We start from the raw sequence: 25,703 nt of genomic DNA, 5'->3' as shown, positions 1-25,703 counted from the left end.
TTGTGGTGTTGATGATGAGTTCAGGAGCCTCTCAGCCTGGGTAATGAAGCTGCTCTGTAGTCTGGTGGTACAGCAGCAGATACTTCTGTATGTGTTGTCAGATGGCAGCAGGGTGAACAGACTGTGGCTGGGTGGGTGTTGTCTTTTAGTATCTTTGGGCTCTGTGCAGACGTCTCGCTTCACCGATGTCACTGATGCTCTGTAGATGGTACCAGTGATGTTCTGGTGGTTTTAATGACCCGCTGTAAAGCCTTCCTTTCCAGTTTGTGATTTTTGATACTTTCTATTGCTCCTCCTTAAAAGTTAGTTCTAGTCACCTGCTCCACCTCAGCTCCACTGATGTAGACAGGGGTGTGTCTTTACCTCCTTATTTCTAAAATCAACAATCAGCTCCTTGGTTTTGCTGACATTGAGCAGTAGATTGTTCTCTGTGCACCACGCAAGATTGTTGATTTCCTCCCTGTATGAACTGTCATATCCTGGAACTAGATTTACAGTGCCCTTCCCTGGATGGACCTTAAAAAGCACCAGATCATTCATGACTTAATGACTTTTCCCTTTAAAGTGTTTCAACTTGAGTTTAAAATGATGCCAGTCATTACCCAATGGCAAATATAGGAGGTAAAGAATGTATAGAGGACTAAATATCAGCAACATAGAAGGCTTTATGAAATTCAAATTTTCCATCAGAATTTCAATCATACAAAACCTTGACCCTCCTCATCACGTCTCATGTTCTCCCTGTTTCTCTGTAGACCTGTGGGAGGAGAAATTCATCGACTGTAGGATGGAGAACACCTCCTTTGAGCACAGCAAACACGGGTGCCACCTAGACACTGTTGAGGACAACGACGTACTTATTTACCTGGTCAGCTTCCTGGGCAGTCTGGCTGTGTTGCCGGGCAACATCATCTCAGCTCTCTTCATGGAGAAGATTGGCAGGGTCAAGATCATAGGTGATGCTCAGAAGTGTTCATCGTCTACTCATGGTTGTTGATCTTTTATTCTGACATATACACAACATTTCAAGCATGATATTTCAATGTCACAGATGTCGCTTGGCTTTTAAGTTATTAGCAGCGGTTGTAGTGGTTCTCTAGAAGAGGTGTTAATTTTTCTCTGTCTGTTGACTTACAATGGTTGTTGCTGCTTGTCCAGCAGAAGCTATTTGTAAAAAAAAAAAAAATGAACAGAAAGTGTTGTATCAATACAGTATGTCACATACAGTGGGAATCTACAGGACTCAATAAAGGAATTGTGATCTCCTCAGGTGGATCCATGCTCATTTCAGCAGGCTGTACCTTCTTCCTGTTCCTGAGCTTCAGCCAATCAGCGATCATTGCACTGCAGTGTCTGTTCTGTGGCGTCAGTGTAGCTGCATGGAATGGCATCGAGGTGGTGACCGTGGAACTGTACCCTGCTTCTAAAAGGTGCCATATTTTATTGTTACAGCTGTGTTGATCTTCCTTATTTTTTATAATGTACTTGTCAAATGAAGACACTAAAACAACTATACTGACCTATTCTGTGTCACTGTCTAAATGTATAATGGTGCGTTCAGACCAAACACAAAGTAAGTATTAGGGTCGCGTTACTCGTGTGAGTTTGATAGTGGGATCATTAATTCTTGTTCGCGTTCCTCGTGCAGCACCCAGCTGGGTGAATTTCAGTGTCTGGACCTGCATTTGGATGACTGCAGCTTCCAGCGCTAGTGCAGTGCAGTTACTTAATTGTTATGATAAAATGAGTAAATACAGTAGTAACTGTGGCCAGGAAGTGGACATAGACTAATCTGTCTTACCACATCGGTATGAACCCAAAACAAAGAGATTTCTCTGTGATCTGACTTCAATAAATGGGAAAATAAAAGGATGCTGAAATAACATCATAATGTCGCCTTGTAAAAAGCCGGAATTCATGCTTCGTCAGGTCTGTCCACCAGACAACAAGCAAGAAACTTTAAAAATGCTTTTTCAGTGCTGAGAAGCATTTTAAAGGTCCCATATTATACTGTTTTTCATCAATTTCACACAGCTGTCAGAGGTCCAACAACACTGTATTCAAAATGTATTGCCCCAAAGCCATCAGTGGTCCTGAATGTCAGCTGTCTAAAAGTCGCTCCAGTGAGCTCTACTGAGAGCAGCTGTTTCTGTGCCTGCACCTTTAATGCTAATGAGCTCCGTCTGTCAGCGCCTGCCTTGCCTGCTACACGCCCCTCTCAGGGAGAGGATGCTACTTACGCTAGCGGTAGCATGTGCTAATGTTTACGGTGGATGTATCGCTATGGCTCGCCGAGATGCTGTCGTTCAACTGGTTGTATAAGCTTAATAAGCCACCACTCAGGAATTTGTGTGTTGTCCACCATTACATGAGAGACTCCCCACTCCCCAACACAACCACCCGGCTCCCATCCCCCACTGACCTGCAACAGGTAACATCTAAAAACAGCTAGCGAAAGCTGTGTTTGTCTCCAACACAGTCTCCAAACTCTTGGACACTGTCCGCATAGTCTCTGTCTCCAGTCTGCACGTTTCCAGACTTTTTACTGTGACAACCAAGCTCCCTCGTAATATTATTAACATTAAACTCGCTTCAAACGCCGTTGCATTGCGGACCGAAGCGGCGCTAACTAGTTAGCCACTTTCAAGCTGACTTCACCATACTCGTAGGCAACTGTAAATACTATCAAAACGTGGCGACACTTACCTGTGGCGACACTTACCTGTGGCTCGGGTGCAGTTGCTGGGTCCCGTATGGTTGGGACTGATCCTTTTACGAGGGTCAGTGTCGAGGCAAAGCCAGCTTTGTACTGACCCTCGTTACTGAAGGTTACATGCTGCTATTCCAACAGTGACCTCTAATTGTCGGAATAGCGGCATTAAAGTTATTTTTCAAGCGTCCCACTATTTCGACATTGTTTTTTGTCATTGTCGGAGACATGTCGGAATGGCGGGATGTCGGAATAGCGGGCGGACCCCGTTACTGAAGCAGTCCAATGTGAAGAAGTTAGCACACACAAACAGACTTACAGGAACCGTAGCCGGCACGTTGTCATTAACAATGAAACGCAACCACTGTCTCTTCTGTTCTTCTGTAGCTGGGACAGAATATAGGCACTAATGTTGATTTTTACAACCAACAACAGAGCAATTTGCGTGTCTAGCTCTGAGCGACAACATTGTGAAACACTGCTAGCTTACCGCTGGACACACCGAACCTCACCTCGGGGATGAACGCCCCCCTCTCGGATATCTTCGGGGAGAGGGGGGAGTGTTTTCGCACAGAGGAGCCCGGCCTATGAAAATCACTCCTTTCGTTACGTAACAACAGGAGTGAATCTGAACAGCCTGTAGGAGCCTCGTTTTACCAGTGGGTGGGCTGCAGAGACCATGCAGGACTCGTTTGCTTTCCTCATTCTGGGAGTTGGTAGGCTCAGGGAGGACCAGTTTATATATGTAGAGACCAGAGAAAACCTGTTTTTCATAATATGAGACCTTTAAAATGAGTGATTATTATCCTCTGCTCCATTGTTGTTCATGGTCAATGTCTGGACATCAGCACAATATCATGATTTCAGTGTGAATGTCAACACGATAGGCTTACACAACACAGCGTAATGCGAAAATGTCGCCCGAGTTCAGTATTTTAAATGTATTACTAATTATTACTAATTTGTGTCTTTTCATTGACTTTGTATGTAATCTAGATGCGTAAATAATTTGCCTCGCATTTGGTCTGAATGCACAGTTACACAAACTTCGTCAACCTGTCAATGTGGCAGTTTGAAAGATATGGCCAAAATTTTAGTTTCAAACCTTAACAAGTAAATAACAGCAGTATTGTTACGTCAAAGACTTCTTTTTATTGTGTTGAAAAGATGTCTACTGAAGTCAGCGTGCAAAACAGCTAGCCTGTCCTGTCCTGTCTCATAATAGCACTTTGTACCTCAAGAGGTGGTTTCAGCCTGGAGATGTAAAAGCTGAGTCTGCTACTTAGTCTAATAAGTCAACAAAATAAATGAACAAAGTTTCAAGAAAGGAAATATTTTGACACCTCTTTTCCTTACTTAACAAAAAAATACAACCGTACACCGTCTGAATTTAAGTTTCTCTCGTTTACTGAACTAAGATGAGCTTAATCGTCTCATAAATTCATCGTAAAACACGTTTCATTCAAACTGGACATAAGCTAAATCAAACTCACCTCTGGTTCGATCAATCCTGATCAGAGCCGCTGTAAATCACCTCTGTACTGTTTCCCCTGTCTTCAAACTGGTCTCTGCTCTCAGAGGCTTGTGTTCAGTCCCAGTCTGCTGTCCAGCCAAGTTCACTGGAAGTTCACTGAGCCTGATCGAGCTGAGCCCTGTTGACCGCGGTGACTCCCCATCACGGTGCGGGCAGACTCCTGTTAGCTAATAGAGCCACTTTGCTTCAAGGCGAACTGAGCTGCTGGCTAATAGACAGCAGCAAGCTGCTACAGCCAAAGATAGCTACAGCAAAGAGTATAGTGAGCAGCAGTTAGTGGTTATGCTGCCCCCTAAAGTTTTAGAGCTTCCTTCAAGTTCTTGCAGTTTCTTACTAAATAGACCTTCAAAGATCTTCAAAATACAGGTCATTGAGGAAGTTTCAGTTTTAATAAAGTGGTCTTCTAAAGCCCATGTCTTGTCTATGTCTCTGTCTCTCAGGGCCACAGCATTTGGCGTGCTGAATGCTCTTTGTAAGCTGGCAGCAGTTCTAGGCAGCTCTATCTTCTCCAGCTTTGTAGGAGTCACCAAAGCCGTCCCCATCCTGCTGTCCTTCACTGCGCTGGTGTGTGGCGGTCTGGTGGCCCTCAGACTTCCTGACACACGAGAGAAAATCCTTCAGTGAGGTCATTTGAGTCACAAAGGGAGGGAGAAGCCACAGCATATTCACCTAATGTTGGAGGCTGTTTGAATTGTTTTAGACTTCACTCTGCATTGTAAAGAGAGCAAGAATGGAAATACCTTACACTTATACACCTATTAAATGTATAATGCCAAGCTCTCTTTTTCATGTGAACCATTTTCATGTTGTACAGGTTTCAGAGGAGGGCTGGTGGGGGCAGACGGGTTTTGGTGTGCACAAAAAGTGTTCAAAGATGAGGCTGATATAGAAAAAACATGTTTATTTCTGAAAGAAAGTCTGATCCTTGATGATGCAATGCATTTATTAACACACACTGGATTTACTAACCACATGACGGTGTGAGGAATAATGTTAATCTAACTGATTTTCATGTCTTTCTACCAGTACTTCCATGCATGATGAGCAATAATGCCAAATGTTTTCTGTGACTGCCACTTTTAAAGCTTTTCAGCATTATAGCAGATAAGCGCCTGTGTGTTGAAATTGTGAAAGAGGCTTGTTGAAGTTCAGAATCCTCTGAACTTAAAGTTCCCTCTACTTTGTGTTTCACTGTGTAGTTGTCAGCTGTCAATAATCGTCTCCTTGTCTTGTGCTATCACAGACGTCTTCGAGTTCTGGCTTGATCTTAGTCACATACCAGGACACTGTACCAATCTGTTTATGTTGTCTGTATGCAAAACCATCATACAACCCTCACCTAAGATTTTAGACCATGTGCACAGTTTTCATTTTACAAAAAGGATAAAACCATACCCTGGACATATTAGCAGCAATTTAAGCTTCAAGCCTCTGAGTAGTCTGACTCACTGGATGCACACTGTTGATATAAGAATGACATTAGATGCCAGTGTCTCAACACTAATGAGATAAACAAAATCTAAAAGTCTTCTTTTTGGTAATTACAATTTTTACCAAATAAGTAAAAACATACAGATAGTATAAAGCCTACTAATTACTTCTTACATCCCATTCCATCATTCCATAGAGAGGCTTAATATCAATGAGCACTGTGGTGGAATTACTTGAAGTGATGCTGCTACATATGTGTGTATTGAAGTCCAGCAGTTATCTATTGCGCTGTGTGTTTTGCATGACTACTATCACCTCTCCCCCAGAGTTCAGTCTGATATTAATGTCCTCCTCATTGGCCTGGCGTACACTGACAACACTGTACCCGAGTAAAACTGTGCACATGTATTCTTCTGTCTCTGTCTGACCTGGAGTTTTGGATGGGTATGTTCTCAGAAACAGATGGCAGCTAGATAACATTGTGTCTGTTGGGTGTGTGAATGTTAGTCCCTTTCCTTTTTAATCAACATACAATTAGTCTCATCTCCCTCCTCATACTTGCCCTGGGTACCTAAAATGAATAATGGCATTATTGCACCATCTCGTGGAAGAATCTGTAAATCACAGTTGGTTTGGTCTTCTTGTTTGCATGCACACTGCCTTCCCGACACTAAAACTGAGGATGAAAATGCTTGTGAATTGAAAATGATGGTATATTGTCAGTTGATGCAATGAATGAAATTATGACTTTATTACAAGTAGAACTGCCATTTATTATGCAGGTGGAGGACAAAAGATAACATATAACATAACATATAGAAGAAAAAAAACATGATGAATATTTGTAGAGAACTGACCAAGAAAGCTTCTACCATCTAAAGCAACAGTTAAAACCATCCTGTGTCTCTACAGAGATGTGCAGGGAACATGACAAGGATAGCTCGGTGTAAAGACATAGGAAACTGCTTGTCAAGTCCAAAAAGCATAAAACTGCTTCTGAAACTACAACGTGAAATTTTTACAGGTTTATTCTAAATTTGTTGAATACAGAAGATATAATTTGCCAACCCACTGCTTTGGACCTGTTTAAAACAGTGCTTTCCTCTGTTTCACAAGAGCTCATGTTGGATCTCTGCACTGACGTGGTGTTAGACATCACTTCTGTTACTTCTGTTCCAAAATCTACAGTCAGCTCCTTGGTTTTACTGACGTTGAGCAGTAGATTGTTCTCTGTGACAGTTGATGTCCTCCCCCCGATACTCTTTGCATTTATTGGTTTTACTGCAAAATAAAAGTGTATTTGTTTCAGATAATAGTAACAGTAATGTGAAGTCTACTTCCTTAATTTGTGGTCACATGACTCCTATGGTTACTAGAGACAGGGGGTGGCTCATTTTACCCACTGGCTCCATTTCCCCCCCTGTTCTCCCGTGCATAATAACTGGCAGTTTCAGTAGAGTGATGATTGTGAGCACCATCCATTCACAGTCATTTCCATCACAGCTGCGGTCAGTTATGACATCCCAAGTTTTGACAGTGTATAAACCTGCTTTCTTATTTGTTTCTTACTTTCTTACGTTCACCACTGAGGCTTTGCCCTTTCTCTTTATCAACACTCTTACAAAGCAAACTACACCACATCAGCTACAGGTCAGCACTGGTGTGTAGATGATTGATTTGTTGTTTAGTTTTTTCTTGCACATTTTGATGTTGAATATGTATTTATTACAAATGGTTTTGTGCTGCGACTGGATGTATAAATGACTGCATGTTTGTCTAATGTTCTCTCTTTGTATGTTTCAATGTGAAGTGAAACATGGTCTGGGTCTTGGTCATTTTTTATCACATGAAGACAGAACCAGCAGCACTTAGATAGGCTATATAACAAATGATCACTGGTTAGATTTACAGATCCTCTATCAGTGGTGGAAAGCTACTGCTTGTATTCCAAAACTACTTTTTGCTTGAACTGATGATGTTGCTGAGCAGATGACGCAGATCTTAACGTCGACCTCTGCTGTTGGCTGCTTTGCTTTAATCAAAGTTTGGCTGTAATCTTAAAGCCAAAAATATTGTCTGTGTCTCAATGTAGGTGAGAAACTGTTGCTTTTTTTTGGCACTATCATCACTGTTTTTATGAGATAGGCATTAATTATCTGTTTTGGTGACATTTCTTTGATCACAGAAGATAAAACTCTCTGTGGTCAGTGTGGTGGTTCACAGAAATAAAAAGAATACAAGAAAACAATGCAATCATGAGGAGCGTTCATTCTTGTGTCTGGCCATCGAGTCTCTCCTCGAAGGCACACGTGGAGGCATGTGTTGGAATAATGGGTGTGAGATATTTTTGGTACCAATGGATATGCTACATGCAAAGTAACCTTTTCTACTGTACATCATCTCAAGGCCGACATGTTTCTGCTCCCTACTTGTCAAAAACAGCAGCTTGGTCACAGGCCTTCAAGCAACACTATGTAGTCATTGTATCTGCAGTGCAACTTTCAGAAACACAAATCCCAGGTTTCTGTGACAGTTTGTCAGATGTAATATACATGCTAACTACAAACAAAACTAGCACATCATAACAATGTTAGTCCTTGAAAACGTATGTCTTGCTCAGGCATTTCTTGCATGAAGCAGTCAAAGTTGAAGGTGCAACAACACAAAACAAGTCCAGCTCTGCGTCTGTCTGCAGGCTTTTTATTTAGCGAAGCTGTCGCCTATGACTAAAAGTCAGTCTGAGATCTTGTCCCTGGCCTCTCACTCGATCACTGTCTCTATTTCTCTTCTTAGCTTCTTCCATCACTGACCTCTTCAGTCTCTTCACCTCTGTCATGATGTCAAGATGCTGCTGAGCCCAGTTCTGTTACCCACTTGCATTATTCGCTGCAGTGATAGTGGTGTAAACATACATTAGGTTCAGTTTAGGCACAAAAACTATGTGGTTAGGTTTAGAAATCGATCATGCTCCCTGTCACAATAACTACATTACTCATGTAAGTTCAGTTACGTCCCTTACCTAACTTACAGTAATTACTAATTACATAATTTACATGAGTTACCTCACTTACATAACATAAAAACAGTTGGTCACTTGGAACCCAGTCTCCTAGAAGAATGTGCTGTGTTACACCCATCCAACCCCCCTGACACAAACTTTTCTCGCTCTTCATACAAGAAGAAGAGAGTTGCCTCTCGCAGTGATGCAGGGGGGATAACTACAGCGTCACACTTACAGCGGTAGGCCACTGGCTGACCAGGGCTGCTGTATTTGACATGCTGAGAGTGAGAACAGATCGCCAAAGCAGACGGAAATTCAAAATGTCAGCAATTCCCTTTAATAAAAAGAAAGTAATAAAGTAAAACAAGAGTAAATGGTAACAATATAATAATATACTGTAGGTTTCCTGTCATTTACATGAAAATTCTTGCATGCAATATTGTCAATATGATTTCTTACATGAAATGAATTTACAAATGTCTCATTTCGCTGAAAGTGTCAAGGACTTAAGCTGTGTAAGTCGTTTTTTGTAACTCGGACGATCTGACACTTTTCCTGTTCTACCATGGCTGAAGACAGATCGTGTCCTCTTGGTGGAGCCTCACAAACAGAGCTGACAGATTGGAGAGTTACTTTGGGCCCAATAATACCAATGAAATGGCTTCTGAAGACAGTTTTTCGTTTTATTAATTCATGTCTTTATTTATTTGGATGTGTGTCTGACATTGCTGTAATGCAGAGATAAAAAGCCATAATGTGTTCTTTGTTTGAATATTTTGTATCTTAAATCATGTTCTTCTTTTCATTGGCTCTGTGCAAAATGTTTTATTGTTTGAATACATTTCTGTGTATATTTGTGGCTGTGACAAATCAGACTAATTAAAGGAGTCCATCAATGCGCAGTCTTCCTGACAAAATTCATCACATGTACAGCCGCATTTAGACAGAAACACAAGAGCCTAAAATCTGATCTTGACATGATGACACATTGAAATCAATAAAATACAATATATATATAATTATAAATCTCAGGAAAAAAACAATACCACATTCAGTTTGAAAGAGCGTCTGGATTAGGTTGATTTATGTTCAGCAATCACTCCCTCTGACAGATAAAGATCATTTAAATGCTTATTAATTGGATGTTACTTAGGCACAATACCATTTCCATGGTTTACCCCTACCCCTCTTCTTAGAGTGCCCCCTTGCTCCTCAGAACAGGGGGACACTTCCAACTTCAGCTGTGGTGATTTTTCTGGTGTTAGCGTGGCAACCCTGGTATTATCACAATACTTTTTGCCCTTTATCAGACGGAGAAAGAAAAGCTATTTGTTCACAACTTCACGCTGTCAATCAAGTCATCAGTTCAGTTCATTTTGAGGAGTCATATGTCATCAAAGGGCAACATTCAAATACATGACAGTGTTGGACTGTCATGTACAAATCAGCAATAAATAGGTAACGTTTACTTGTTAGCTCTCAACACGTGAGCAAACTAGTAGCGATTTTTTGTTTAGAAGTTTTAGGCTTGTTAAAGAGAGAGAGGGTGTATTGAGATTGGGCCTTAGTGTCAAAGCTCCAGTCTGAATCCAGTTATAATGAAATCTGTGCTGGGAGAAAAAATACTCACTTTTGTCCAGCTTCTGCAGGACTGGAGGAGGTTGGAGAAAAGTGGCACACCAACCACAGCATCAGACACAACTAGCATCACATCATCGAGTGCCAACTGCAACTGCCACATAACCTAAAGCATTACTGTGAATCGACATAAGGAGAGAGCATCCGTAACATCCAGTACTTACAAATTATTATAATTAAGGTTCCATCCAACCATATTTACACAAATTATGAGGTATTACATTTTACCTGATATATTATGGCATAGTACTCTTTGTATTTTTTATGTCATGTACTTTATTCCTGGCAGAAGCTCCAGGTTTTTGTTGTATTTATTGGTCTTTTGTTCATTGTAAGAAAGTAACAACAATTTTAATATGGGAGATGAGTCATAGCTCCCAGGATGTTAGTGGATCTGATGTCCAGTCTGACTGTTGAACCAGTCCCAGATCTCCTGCTTGTTCTGTTGCAGCCATTTGATGTTAGCTCTGGTCCTCTCTAAGGCCTGCTCCACAGCCAGGGTGGCAGTGCCAAACCCTGCTGCTCCATGCTCCTCCACAAACTCCCCCAGCTGCCACAGAAAAACATGACAGTTTAGACAGACAGACAGACAGTTTGATGCTAATAAGTGAACCAGGAATTGTTACTGAGGACGTACTTGTTGTAGTTCAGCAGGTGTAGAGAACCTTGCCGTCACCCCACTGATCAGAGAGGCAAAATTGAAAGAACCCACACCATATCTGAAAAAAACGACACAACTCAACTCAAACAAGAACTAACTCTGATTCTGGTTTAGTTTAACAGAACACTTTTACATATTTCTTAATTCTCTCCTCTCTTTATTTCTTTTTAATTGCTTCCTTCCTTCCTTCCTTCCTTTATTCGTTCCTTCCCTCCTTAATTATGTCCTTAATACTACCTATTTCTTTTGATAGTGTAGTACTCACTGTGTGAACATGTATTCCCACTGTTCTCTGACAAAGTCCCATGCCAGAATCTGTCCCACTCTGTTGCTGGCAACAGCTGTGATGACAGTGGTGGCATCCTGCTTACGGATCAGAGCTGCGTTTAAGGTGTAAGACAGATACCTGCGAGGACAGAGAGGACTATCCATTAATAACTGTTCTGCATGTATTTCCAGTAGCATTCTCCCATCTCATTTAAACACAAAATAGTCAACTCATTGGTTTTAAATAATTTTGGAATTATTTCAAATACCTTATCAAATATTATAGAAAAAAACTATAATCAGTGTATTTCATGGTATGTTTGGAAATTCACTGCTGGCTTTCATTCCTCTCATAGCACTGAAACTCAATTCATTAAAGCGACCGATGGTTAACTGCTCTCTGCCAGCTGTAGTCACTGTTCTGTTTCAGTCCTACTTGATTTCAGTTTTGCATTTGACCAGTCTATTTGAAACAATCATTCTGAAAGGTGGGTGGGCATTATATGACAGTCACATAGCAAAATGTCTTGTTTCATCCCCTGGATGTAGGTAAGGGGAATGAAACATTCGGTAACTTGTTAATGAAAGCACTACTAGTCAAATCTTTGTAAAGGACGGAAGGAAGCATACCTCTCCAACAGCTGTATCTTGGTGGTACAGGCCAGTGCAGACATGAGCTTGCTGGCTTCACTAGCTAGAGTAGCATTCTTGAACTGTGACCAGCCAAACTCCCACTCTGCCTCATCACCTGCTGCGATGGCACTGCAGTACACTGCTGAGCGCAGGTTGGGCTCGATCCTGAGGAGAGTGTTGGTGATAATTCACTGATTAACTTACAACCTCTATTCCCAAAAAGTTATGTATAAACACAATGCAATTAGCAAATCCTTTTCAATAACATGCCATTTAATGTCCCGACCAATACACTTTTTTGTAAATATCCACTCATTTTAAATTTAATGTCGCAACAAGTTGGGGCAGGAGCAACAAAACACTGAAAGGGGCATCCTCCAAAGGCTCAGTCATTCACAAGCAAGGATGAAGAGAGGTTCACCACTTTGAGTGAGTATATATTAACAAAAACCAATAAAGTTCAGTTTGAACATTACATAGCTTGACTTTGTCCTCTATTCAATTGAATATAACTTGGGTTGGCAAATCATTGCATTCTGTTTTTATTGACATTTTACACAGCATTCTAACTTTTTTACAATCAAGGTTGTAAAAAGGGAGTGTGATCAAATGAAATATAAAATAGACCAACAAATTGTGTTGAGGGTTGTCCATCCACTGTTTGAACCATGTGATGGTCAGGATCTGACATTCTGTTACTCCAGTCCTGCAGGCCATACGGATGGCGTTCACCTGGTTATACCTGCAGGGAGACTCAAACAGTCAAAAACAATTTCAACCATTTTATTATAAACAACAGAGAACTGAGTTGTAAAGAATGACCACAAGTGTAATATATTATGTCCAATATTGTCTGATTAAGGAGGCAGTATTCATGAATGTTAAATCATTAAACCATCTCTGGGTGTCATGGTGGATTAAGAGACATCACAGGAACTGCAACATCCCTGGTTTGAGTCTCACAAGGGATATTTGTTGCATGTCATCTCTCTTTCTCTGTCCAATGTAAATACGAAAGAAAAAGCAAAGCTTCTTCTTGATTGGCTGTTCAGGTAAGTGCAGAAAAGAGAAAAGGTAAAGGAAATGAATGCCTCTTGAGCCTGTCGCTGAACTATCCATGATTTCACCCATTTAGAGCACTTTGTCCTTATTTGTCTCCTCTGCCTCTTCAGTGACATTTGTTAATTTTTATCAGACATGTTCTCGATTAGAAGCGGCTATATTAACAAGAAGGATGTCAAAAATGCTGCTTAAGCACAACAGCGGTCCGTATATTGGCAGAGTGGTATTTCCTCTCACCAGGCACAGAACATACAAGCTGATTGGCTGCCAGCTGCAGTCTTTATGGTGTGTTCAAGTGCAGCTTTTGGCCGAGACACAAGAAACACAACAGTCAGCCTTCAGCACAGCTGGTTCTCTGATGTCTGTGTGGTGTGTCAGGGACTTAACTGAACTTAACTTAACGTAGTATTTTCTTTTTTGATGAACTGTTGTTGCCATGTGTGGTGTCCTTGAGTGCTTTGAAAGGCGCCTTTAAATAAAATGCATTATTATTATTATTATTATTATTATTATTATTAACACTTTATTTGAAAGGGTGTGCTTAAGTCTTTATGAATGTTAATGACTGTTGTCATTAAGTATCACTCGGTCAATAATGTCACCGTAAAGTTGCCATTGTTTGACAGGTCTTTGTTATAACAAACTGACATCAACCAGGACACAGAAGTACACTCACTGGTCAGTGTGTCTGTCAGGAACACGGGTCCAGTCTGATGTCATGTTCTTGAAGTGCAGGAAGAGGGGAGTCACCAGCTTCTTTATGTAGTCCTGGAGGTATCACAGAGAGGTGAGTAAAGGATGCTGGTTTTCTGTCACCAATGCTTTGCCTCTTGATGGCCACCAGGGGGCAAAAAGATGAACATACTTCTGTCACTGACACACACATGTAATTTTGTGTACCTGCATAGGCTGATAGACTTCAGTCCGGTCCAGCATGAGGTAGTAATAGTGCAGGTTATCCAGAGTAGACTGCCAGGGCATGTATTCTGTCTCCAGGGACAGATAGGAGGTCGTCCTCAGAGCAAGAGTAGTGGACACCAGCTGAGCCCTGCAGAGAGACGAGATACACGTTTTAGATGAATTAATATAAAGTCGGGCTATCTGTCTACCCTGATACAGTGGAGGTGAATGTGTTTTTAGCTGGAGCGCAGTAAAGCAGGGCCAGCCCTATCAACATGATGTCTGACTAATGTCACACCATTGATTTGTTGAGTGTTGATGTTTCCATATTGGCTGGAGCTCTTTCAGAATGAGGCGCTAATGTCCTCTGAGGCCATCGCTAGTGGGTTTGAACTTGAATGTTAACTTATGTTTGGGTGACTTCTTAAACCAACGATTCTGTTGTTTCTGTTGTTTCCTGAAGAGAACAATCTCACAAAAGATATCTCATAATCTAAAAGACAGTTTGCCATGAAACCTGCTGACTGCAATCACAGGGGATCAACCCTTGTGATTTACTGATCCAATTACCTTTCTTATCATGCTTATGGAAATGTGCCAAATGTTGCTAGTTTGCAAGTTTTTTATAGTTATGCCCTTAGAACAGCAAAGTTGTAAATATGTTACTTGCGTTTGATTTTCAGTCTTATTTAATTGCTTAAACATGACAAAAAGATCCGCACACTGGTCCTATGGTGATATGGCCAAAGCATTTGTAAGTGAAGATGGCGTCTCTGTGTGTATAAGTCTGAGGACATATTAGCATATGTCAACGTCACTAGTGGTTGTGTTAATGAAGTGCACATAGGGGAGCTAGTGTGAGGCCCTTTTTTTCATTTTTCATGTTTTCACCTTCCAAGCATGGAAACTGGATGAAAGCTGCATCAGAAAGTCCAAGCAGCTACACTGACTTACCTGGCCAAATTGAAAGCGTCATCCACAAGCTGGGCTCTGTTTATCACTGGTATCACCTACACAGCAGAGTGAAATACAAACTTTTATTGTACAGTCTGCAAACACTGAAAGAAAAAAAGGGAGAGAAAATGAAAACAAGGTCTTGCATTCATGAAACAGTAAAATCCTGACTGTGTACCTGGTGCTCTGAGTTCAGCTGAGCCAGGAGCCTTTCCCAGTTTCCAAGGTCATAGTTTACCCTGTAATATCCAGTCGCATTGATGTTGGCCAGAACCCACAAATCACCACTCCTCATCTCCAAGTTTACCGCTGAGAGAGAGAAGACAGGGCAAAAATAAAGAGCTTTAAGAAGGTTTTACTAATAATATAATAATAATATCCACCTGATGTGGTGGAAAACAAAACAAACCATTCACATTTCATAGCCATTGACAGTATTTTGCAAACTGCTTAGTTGATAGACTGGTACTTGTGATTTCTAAGTATTACATATTAGTAGAATATTATTAAACACCTTCCTTTTCCATCAGCCACCACATAGCTCTCTGGACCTCACCGGACTTCATCCACCTGACAGGAATCAGCCACTCATAGCTAGAGGAGAAATTACATGAAACTTGTGTTCATGATGTAGGCGAGTTACATCAATTTCAAGTCAATTTTATTTATATAGCCCAAAATCACAAATCACATCGCTGTCTCATCACATCTGTACAGTGTACGACATCCTTGTCTTTGGACCGTCTATTCAAGTAAGGAAAAACTCCCCTTTAGCAGGGAAGAAAATGGTGGAGGTAAGGAGGAAGCAAAGAGGAAGACAAGGTAAATACTTGTTGTGTTGCATACTTGTAAGGTGATTCAACTGTGACGTTAGCCTCTGGGTCCAGCAGAAAGTGCCTCTGGGAAACCACTCCTGTGGGAGTATCTATGGTAACCACAGGAAAGCCCATCTGGAGCACCCAGCGGTTCATGATTTCACAAACTGGACGAGGAAGTGAAACATTGTTGGCTTTCACTGCCTGATGACAAAGGTGACAGAAAGCATCTTAATATTACTGGCAGCCAAAGATTTTCTGGTTTAGTTCAGGTCAGGGCAAGAAGTATAAAGAGCAGGAAACTCTGTATAGCAAGGAGGTTGGAGACAGATGTTCATGTCAGGACGTTCACCCAACAGACCAGCCACCATGTCAGTGGTGAGTTCTTTTAACTTTGTAGTTAAATGCCGAGTCTCTGTGCACAGATGCAAATAAGTGTAACCAGAGACATTTTTGGGAAAAAAACAAAAAAACAAATCTTACCATTTGTAGATGGTGCCACAAGTCATTCCCTACTGTGTTACTGTAGGCAAAGTGATTGAGGTAGCTCTGGAGACAACAGAAAGACAGGATTTTTACCTGCGGCTGAATGATGGTGATAGACTAATTCATCTCAACAACAAGTTTTAACTACACACCAGGATGTACATATTATGCAAATGTTTCGACAACGACAAAGACAAACATACATTGAGTCCCTGGACAAAGATGGGCTCCGAGAGGAAATCGGACAGCATCCTCAACACTGCTGCACCCTGAAGAGCCACAGACACACACAGAGGCAAGATCAATCTATATATCAGCCTGTTTAAAGGAACATTTTATGTCTGAATGCTGAATTTTCTGTTTGTCAGTGCATTTTCTGGCCTCAGCTGCACCCTGTCACAATGTAGATGTGTTTATGCTGTAATGTTTTATAAAAGAAGATATTGCTGATGTCTGTGTACCTTGCTGTATGAGATGGTATCAAACTGCTCAGTGATCTGGTCAGGCAGGATGATACTGTCCTCTTTAGAGGACAGAGGGTGAGAGGAGGTCAACGCATCGACTGCAAACACCCGGTGGATGTCATCAAGTACTATCAAGTCTTTCTGGAGCGAACAGACAGACAGAAGTGTATGAAGAGTTCACATAATGTGCAAAGGTGGTGCAGAATTGTATATACTGTATTGATAGGGAAGCACAGCAAGTGTCAAGTCCACATGCAGGGAACATTGTGCTCTCACCAAGTTCCAGTCAGGCTCAGCGTGGTCTGCTCCCAGGTACGACACATATGAGGCAAAGCCCTCATTCAGCCAGACCTCATTCCACCACTGCAGAGTCACCAGGTTTCCAAACCACTGCACCACAGATGACATCACTCAACTTGTTGTTAAGCAATGAGTAAATCACAGTCTATCAGATGATACAGTAAAAAAATGACAATAAATCTGTTCACCATGTGTGCCAGTTCATGAGCGATGATGGTGGCAGTGGTCTCTTTGTTCCTGTTGGAGGAGGTCACAGGGTCATAGAGGAGGTTGGTTTCTCTGTACGTCACCAAACCCCAGTTCTCCATCGCCCCAAAATAAAAGTCTGGCAGAGCAATTTGATCTGTGAGGCAGAGAGCAGGTTTAATGCAGCTGAAAGGAACTCCCCTTGAAGTCTTGCCGGTATACTGTAAACCATAACTTGAAAAATGCAGTTCATCCACACTAAGTTACAAAAGCATTTCCACACTCCCCTGTTGTGGTGTCAAGCCAAACGCAAGGAGAGCAACAGTACTACATCAACCCCTGGTGTACTGGGATGGCAGCATTACTCTCAGTGATGTATATCTCAGAAGAAGATGATGACAAACTGAGTGATTATTAAGGCAGGCTCACCTGACTTGCTGAGGGGGTAGGAGATGTTATAGTACAACTGGAAGAAGTTCAGTATGGGTCCAGTCACATTGAGGGCGTAGTCTCCTTGTCCCTGATCAATGGCCGCCCTGCGAGCCCAGATACGGATCTGAACACACAACAGCCAAACAGTTTGAAGACTGAAGTAAAGATATTTTTGTACACAAGTGTGAGAATTTCTTTTGCTTTCTTCTGCTTTCCTTTTAGTTATTTTTTTTTTTGTAATAATGTGTGATGTTCGTATTACTGGTTGGACAACAAATTGTGAAGGTGTCACAGGGCTCTGAGTAATCCTGACATTTTTACAAACAACACAATCAGTTGTTAAACAGATAAATTAATCAGCAGACTAATCCAGAGTGAAAATAATTATTAGTTGCAGTCCTATAACACCACATAGTTGAAATTGGTTCAACCTCGACCAACTCCAAAAGTAAAAATCTTTTGTTATTAATAATCTAATGATATAATATTTAATAGTGTAAGAGTCACATGGGTGTGAAGTATTCCTCCAGCACTGTCCTTCCACCACTCTTCTAACTTGTTCTGATACTTATAGAGAAAACTACGGTGGCCGACGGGTGCAAATCACGACAGCAAGTGAGAAAACATAATTGCAAATTCCAAAAACACAGCGACATTAACCAGAAAACAGAATTTTGTCAAACGGAAAGGGCGGGACTTGTACTTGGTGAATGGGCAGAGCAGTGTCAATAACAGTGGGAATGTGTGGAGGTCCATGCTGACCGGAAATCCTACAGAAGAAGAAGACGCACTTGGTCATCACACTCTACATCGATGAAGGAAAATTAGTGAGAAAATACATTTTTCTTTATATAATATTATGAATAGTTCACATGGTAATGTGTCAGTAACATTTAACACTACTGAATACATTACGAACGATTAATTGACTAATTCATTTATTAACATTCTAAACAGTTCACGTCGTTCCCCTGTTAATTCCTTTTTAATGAAGCGGTCAGAACACTGGGGCAGCAAAAGGATGCTGATGAAGCTGCATGTTTCTTTTTACCCTTGTTTCTGTCATGATTTAGATATTTGGTATGGGCTTTCGTGTTTGAGTTTCATAGGTTTGTCTCAGGCTGAGACGTGGTTTCCCTGGAGGGCTGGAGCTGAACACACACATCTGCAGCGAATCTCCTCATCACCCCTTGGTTAAGTACTTTGGTCAACTCTGCATTCGTTGCCAGATTGTTTCAACAGTGACGCTCAGCTCGAGCAATTAAAGCTATGTTAGGCAGAAACACATAGTGGTAGCAGGTACACTTGTGTTGTACCTACAGTATAACACAGTACCTACTACTTTCTATGAAAGTGAGCTAATTAACTCTCGTTCCAGCATCATTGTGACCCTCGATCAATTTGGGAATCACTGCATTAAAGTGATAAAAGGGATTTCTGTTAATGTGACGGTCAGTTACCAGAGTGTCTCCTTCTGCACTGATGTGTGTGTAGTCAGAGATGACGATGGCCAGTAAATAGGTGGACATTTTCTTGGTTGGCTCAAACTTGGTCTGTATCACAGCTACTCCATCAATAGTGGTGTTCACAATATCTGAAAAGACACAAACACATAGTGTTTCACACATTTGTCTGCCATTGTATGTCATTTCTCTCTGCTAGTGATGCTGACTACAGGGTTAGGGTTAATTTCATCTTACTCTGACTATAGCAACTATCTGTTCTTTCATTACAATTGAATTGAATAGAGAAAGAGCTTAGATACTATATAGAGTTGGCAGGGGAGGAAGAGGAGCGTGGCTGGAAACCTGAGGCAGGCCCAGTGGAGTTTGGCTGTAGGGGTTTTCTTGGCAAATCAGTTTTGTCCCTGTTTCGTGAACAGGGTATAAGAAGATGGAGCCTAAAGCAGACAGACTGCTGCCTCGTCAGTGAATGGCAATGGGTTAGAAGACAGTTAAGTGACTGGGGCAAAAATGGTTAAGATGATGCAGGACAGAAGTGCATGGTGTGTTACTTGAGAGGATGAAGAAGCTGAAGAGGCTGGGTTGTTTGGTGAATTGAGCCGCAGGCTGCCGATGGCTGGATGGATGCATGCTGCCTGACAGGCTGTCGGCTCAACACGTTGCATGTTGTTGACTAATAGTGTTAGGCAGAAGTGTATGCTCAGTTGCTTGGGGTCGTAGCTGTAGCAGATTGTCCTACAGTATGTGGCTCATTCAGCACTTGGCATAGCATGCTGTTAGCTTGCTAGGTAGTTTAGCAGGTTGTTTGGTTCATTTGGTGGCCCAATAGGCATGCTAGTTAGCATTAGTGTTACTCTCATTCCTTGAGGTAGCTCTGAGTCTCAAAAAGACTGCTGACCCATGACTTAACATGATTATTTGCCTGTTGGGTGGTGGCTTGAGCAGCATTGCTGCCAGTGTAGCAGCATGCTGGCTTAGTGTCAGGTGGAGTTTGTAAGGGAAATTGTCCTTGTTGAGGTAGAGAGTTTCTGTATAGTTAGGTTAATTTTTTATGGAAAAACCTCATGGGCCCTTACACTCAATATTCAACTCACCACCACGAAGGAATAATGTGAGCAACCTAGGTTTCACATTAGAGCAAATGACTCATAACACCATACTCACTTACTTAATAGATTGAGTGAGCTTACTCCTGCTGGCAATTCAACAAAAGTATGAATGGAAAACTTTTTATGTTGCTCACACAAGTTGAGGTAAAAGATTTAATACTTTTTTATGCACCCAAATTATTATAATGTACCAAATTATATCTCTGGAATTTTGAGAGCAAATTTGTCCAAATCCATGTTAGTTGGACTGGCCACAATAAAAGGCCACTCTAATGTCTAGTCCTGTGTTGAACCTCTGGTGGTAGTCACCTGGCATTGGCCAATCTTTGGTTATGTAAGTTATCTCGCTACAGTATGCAGCTCTTTGTGCCCTGTGTGTACACTGCAGGACTCTCAAAATCATCTCATGTTTAACAACTTCACAGAAGCACCTCACTGTCCTCACAGCTTCATACAGTGGCAGCAGGTGCTTTTTAAATGCTTTTTTAAAATGCTTTGTTTTCTGAGGAATTAATCCTGTAGGTAGGTGTTTGTCAGGGTGGTTACTGCGCGGCGGTGTGAAAAGTCCTTGATAATCACCTACCTACAAGGTTTTCCATCCAAAAGCAAAGCATTTGTAAAATACTGCTACCACTGAGGCTGCAATGACCAGCAGGTCGTTTAACGTCACAGCATTGGTAAATAGTTGGTAAATAGGGGTTGCTGTATATATATATATATATATACTGTATATATATTCCACAACATGTACACTAGCTTGCAAATCTCTGTACAAGAACATTTATGTACAATAAAGTTGCCCCCTTCTATTTGATTAGCCAATGCCAGGCAGCTACTGCCAGAAGTTCAGCATGGTGAACTCTGAGCGGCAGAGCAAAATCTTTGCATGTTGATGTGGGTGCATGGCTTCTTAGTCCAACCACCGCATCGAAACTGCTTCACCTCTGCTGCCCTTCCCTCATTGAAATGGCAGGAGGTGGCGAGGTCAAGGGATATTATTTAAGAAAAGTTTCTCATAGCAGAGGGGTTGCTAATTAGTAACCCTACTGGTTAAGGCTATTGGTAAGACTAGTGGAATCAGTTATACTGTGATGGTGGTTGGAAAACTGAGCAGGCCATGGCATTCAGCAGTGGTGGAAAAATCTTGCTCATTGGTTACACAGGTCTGATTGCATGCAAGATAATACTGATGATTTTAACTGTGGATTTATACTAATACAACCATCGTTTGATACATGTAGACTGCACTGACCTCTTTCTTTGCCATTGGACAGGGCTACAGTTCCCGGGGGATGGATAAGAGTTATATAGAAAACAGCTTTTATAGCAGGCTCATCGAAACAAGGGAAGGTCTTTCTGGCATGAGTTGGATGCATCTGAGAGGTGGCAACAATCCTGAGAATGCACAACATTCAGATTGATTTTAGATTAGATTTCAATATTCACTCACCAAAACAAATGTTGATATAGATATAGAGGGACATAGAAGATCTTACTTTCGGACTCCATCTTCTTCATATTCACTCCTGTAAAAGCCTGCTAAGTCATCAGCTAGTTCACCAGTGAACTTAGTGTACAGCAGATACTTCTGTCCATGAGTTAATTTGCCATCCAGCTGGATGACCAGATACTGGGTCTTAGGCTGCAGCCAGGTGGACTTAATATTGGGAGCAGATCCACCATCTGAGGAAGAAAGTGAGAAAGAATTCATATTGACCCTATTCTTATTCTTTTTATTGTCTTTATTGTAGACAAAATTTTACTTTTTTTAATGTGTGACATTAAAATCTAGTTGAAAAAACCCTCCTTTAAAAAAAATAAATAAATAGTTTTCTTCATGAAGATTGGTCAAATTTGAAAGCAACAAGGCTAACTGAGATGATGTAATTACAGTGTTTTCTGAGAGCTCTGCTTTAGAATCTATCCTTTATATTAGAGGTGTACTTTGTAGGATGACATACACGGTAGAATTAGTACTATGAACCAGTTTTTTCTCTTAGCCATTAAATGTTGAAAATGATCAAAAAAATAATTTGACACTCGTTGTCCCGAGTGTGTACTGTACCTGCAGCGCTGAGCCTGACAATGTGTGTGTTCTCCAGTGTAGTGTAGTTGAGTTTGTTAGAGTGGATCAGGATCAGATCAGTCTCTCTCACACACTCAAACTCAACAGTGGATTGGCCTGATGAATTCATGGAAACAACAGAGACATTATTTCTAGATGCATCTTAGAAGCAGTTACATAAACTAGAAGGTGAAAGAAGACGTTGACATGAACAATACATAATAAATAGTTGTGCAGAAATCCAGAAATAGATTAAAAAATATATATAGGCCTACATAAGAAACCCTGTTAATCACCTGTAAAAATGTAGAGTCCAGTGTTTGGTTGAGGGCTGAGATGAGGCCTCAGAGTGATGTTGTAGTAGTCAGGGACTAAATCAGTGGAGAGGCGATAGCTGGGGGAAAACACAAAGTGTGAGTGAAATGAAATTTTGATGTGTACTTGGTCATCTGGGGCTTATCTTTCTATCCATAAAGCAGCACTAGGTGAAATGGAAAAGATGAGAAACAGATTACATTGTAATGTGCTAATGATGAGAGTGGATTACAAGTCTGGATATTCTCATATTACATACATATAACATAGGACAACATGGCAATATGAAGCCAGAGTACTTCAGAAATCAATCCAGGAAACATCTGACTTCACAAACTGCTTCATAATGATGTATGATTCACAGTATTTAAAACATTCTACTAAACCAGTATAGTAATATTTATATACAACGTAGCATAATGACTAAATATTGATAAATAGCTCTCTCCTGCTAGTCACCAGCGTATATGCCTTTATTCAGATTTTAAAAATTATCGGTATCGAAAGGCCCGAGCTGGGTCTGCACGGTGGACCAACGTGAGTCTGACAAACAGGTCTACAGGTGTGACGTGAGTCAGAGGTCGAGAGCAGATTATCATGGCCTCAGTGTAAGACACGAGACCTCAAACTGCTTCTGCAGCAGGAGAATGAGAGCAGAAGTCAGAGATGGATGTAGTTTGATGGCTGCGATTAGGATAAGGTAGCACTCCTCTGCAGGTTCACCTCACGTCTGGTGAATGACAGAAAGGTCCCGACCCAGGGACGTGGAAGTCATTCAGATTTAGGTCGTCTGGCAGAAAGTCAGAGAAATTAAGCTGGACAGTTTTGGAAGATTTGCAGTCAGGAGTGGAGCAGCTCAACTAATTAATTTATATTCATGTTCATCCTGATATGTGTAACCTATATGTATCTAGCCACATAAAAACTAGCTTTTATGCAATGTTTTGGTTTAAAGTGTCCACATTTAAAAGAACTGTACACATGCACTGTTCAACAGGTAGGAAGTTCATATAAGACAGCTGTCACTCTGGACTCCAGTCTACTGTGTAGTTCATAGCTTTCATTCACTCACAAGACTGTTCTACAATTAATACAAGTTATTTTATTTCTCTGATGTGATAATCTGTTCAGCAAAGTATTTGATCTAATTTTCTACTATTTAATATAAAAGCCTGGAGAAGAAGGAGAATAGAGTGAGAGGGGGAAAGAACAGCTCTTTAGATTGGACAGCCCTGTCTGGTAAAGTCTACTTTTCTCAGTCACAGTGGGCTTGTTAGTCAGTGGAATGTAACTAAGTACATTTACCCTGGTGCTGTACTTAAGTTCAAATTTGAGGTATTCTTTTCCTCAAGTATTTCCATTTTGTACAGCGTAATACAGTACTTCTACCCCACTACATCTCAGAGGCAGATACTGTACTTTTACTCGACCACATTTGTCGGACAGCTTTAATTATTTGTTATTTTTCAGATTGTAATTTTTTTAACACCCTTGCTGTCTGCTGAAAACCATGTGAGACTTTTAATTTGAATGTTTTCCCAAACCGAAGGGTGAAGTGTTGCTTTATGCGTTGATAAAATTCTCCTACTAGAACTTAATAAACTATTTAAAGACCCTCTTGGATGAGCTGGACATTGCATCATCACAAAGCAGATAACAGGCAATTTTTCTGAACTCACAGGACAGCCACGCCAAAAAAAGTAGTATGTACAGTAGTTAAGTTGAGCTCAACCGTAAACATCTACAGCAGTAAAATGACACACACACATCAATGCAGCAGGAATAGTGATCCAAACACCACAAAAACACTGAGAGGAACCACTTCACTGCATGAGTACTTTTCATACCTTCTGTGATTAGTAATACCTGCACCTGCACCACCATCCAGTTACCTTTGTTTAAATACATGAAACCAGAATTGTCCCCTTTTTCACTTGTAACGTTGTATATATTTATGAGATACTAACAGCTAAACTGAAAATGTCAGATTTAGCTTTAACACTTTAGGCCAAATGTAATTAAGTAAGCTGATCTGTCATGACATGACAAAGGCCTTTGCATAATTCAAGGTGCATAAACATGTCAAAAACAGTACCTCTCTATAAAGTTTACACTAAAACCTGAACTTGAGATCACACTACATTTGCTTGAAATTAAATATGTGCACCTACAGTTTGTTGTTTTTAACCCAAGTCTTTTAGTTGTGGTTTTATTTTAGTGGTGACACCCTACACTGACTTATAAAATGAACAAGTGAGTCATAAAGACTTCATGTCATTCATCTGTTCAGCTTATTTGGAAGGTCTCACTTCTCGCCATCTGAAACATTGATGCCAGTGACACGATGCTTGTAGGGGAGCTGAGGTTCAGCCAGTTTAGCTTGCATTTAATAAACAGTTAAAGTCTGTGTAGCACCAACTAGGATTAAAATAAACCAGCTGCTCAGATTTACTGATCCAAGTTTATCCTTCATTCATGTTGTTTGGCATTTTCCCCGTCCTGTAAGGCACAGTGGATCAGTGTATCGGCCTGCCCTGTGACTTTAGGTGAATTTTCCATCATGTATCCTGTATAACAGAAGTGTCAAACTTTTTGTCCTACCTGTCCCAAGGATCTGTGACATCATCACCATCATCTCCCCCTGTCAGGGCAATAGTCCACAACGTGACAATGGTTGCCACAGAGACTAGGGCTAAGACCACGGCCAAAATGCATATCTTGCTGACTCGGCAGCTTTTCCCCATGGCAACAAACAGCACGCAGTTGCACAGATCGATCCAAAGTGTATGACTGAGAGGAAAGATTAAAACCACTGCTTCACTGCTCTAATGCAAATGCTCTAATAAAAGTCCTAATAAAAACTGAGTGTGTGGGTTCACAGTGTCAGATCTCATGCAGAGTGGCCAACACTTGTGTTTAACTGCCCCACCACCACCACCTCCCATCCGCCACAATCCAGTCTTCTCATCATTTGCAGTAAATGGATGATGTATTACAACAGAACAGCTCTCATGACAACAGAAAAACTGGAAACTGATAAGATAAGCAGCTACTCACAAGTGATAAGGCTGATGAATTATCTACTATGTTTCAGTGGATGTCCACATATCAGTCATAAAATACTCGTGTCTGCTGGGAATTCACACGTGTATGATGTAAAAATATTATTGCCATTGTCTCATTTTGTTCAAAGGTCAAAGCTTTACCTCTGTTTAACTAGTTGTCAGCGGTTCCAGAAGATAACAGCACATACCTTTAGGTCTTTCAGATTGTGATT

At 41.0% G+C, this 25,703-nt stretch overlaps 2 protein-coding genes across 2 annotated transcripts in view; one reads left to right on the top strand and one right to left on the bottom strand.

Annotated features, from left to right (window-relative positions):
• Positions 1 to 5,020, top strand: part of LOC311263456 (synaptic vesicle glycoprotein 2B-like) — a 46,239-nt gene extending 41,219 nt beyond the window's left edge. Inside the window, exons 13-15 of the mRNA XM_084363527.1 lie at positions 756 to 956; positions 1,271 to 1,430; positions 4,685 to 5,020. Of these exons, the coding sequence (XP_084219653.1) occupies positions 756 to 956; positions 1,271 to 1,430; positions 4,685 to 4,868 (545 nt within the window). The 3' untranslated portion in view covers positions 4,869 to 5,020. The remainder of the gene's footprint in view (positions 1 to 755; positions 957 to 1,270; positions 1,431 to 4,684) is intronic.
• A 4,914-nt stretch (positions 5,021 to 9,934) lies between these two features.
• LOC311263587 (aminopeptidase N-like) lies at positions 9,935 to 25,220 on the bottom strand. The gene is made up of 23 exons (XM_084363771.1): positions 25,028 to 25,220; positions 22,408 to 22,505; positions 22,112 to 22,228; positions 21,543 to 21,729; positions 21,299 to 21,441; positions 18,935 to 19,068; positions 17,472 to 17,598; positions 17,045 to 17,199; positions 16,833 to 16,946; positions 16,554 to 16,697; positions 16,296 to 16,361; positions 16,090 to 16,155; positions 15,638 to 15,810; positions 15,306 to 15,385; positions 14,970 to 15,100; positions 14,792 to 14,847; positions 13,838 to 13,985; positions 13,614 to 13,705; positions 12,507 to 12,617; positions 11,873 to 12,040; positions 11,241 to 11,381; positions 10,952 to 11,033; positions 9,935 to 10,864 (listed from the first exon to the last, which is right to left on the bottom strand). Exons 1-23 carry the CDS (start codon positions 25,168 to 25,170, stop codon positions 10,700 to 10,702), a joined length of 2,841 nt encoding a protein of 946 aa, XP_084219897.1. The 5' UTR covers positions 25,171 to 25,220; the 3' UTR covers positions 9,935 to 10,699.
• Positions 25,221 to 25,703: the final 483 nt, after the last annotated feature.

This window comes from Pagrus pagrus (genome assembly GCF_965226575.1).
Source record: "Pagrus pagrus genome assembly, chromosome: 10".
In the NCBI taxonomy this organism is placed as follows: domain Eukaryota; kingdom Metazoa; phylum Chordata; class Actinopteri; order Spariformes; family Sparidae; genus Pagrus; species Pagrus pagrus.
Note: the sequence above shows the minus strand (reverse complement) of the source record. Positions and strands in the feature narration are given on the sequence as shown.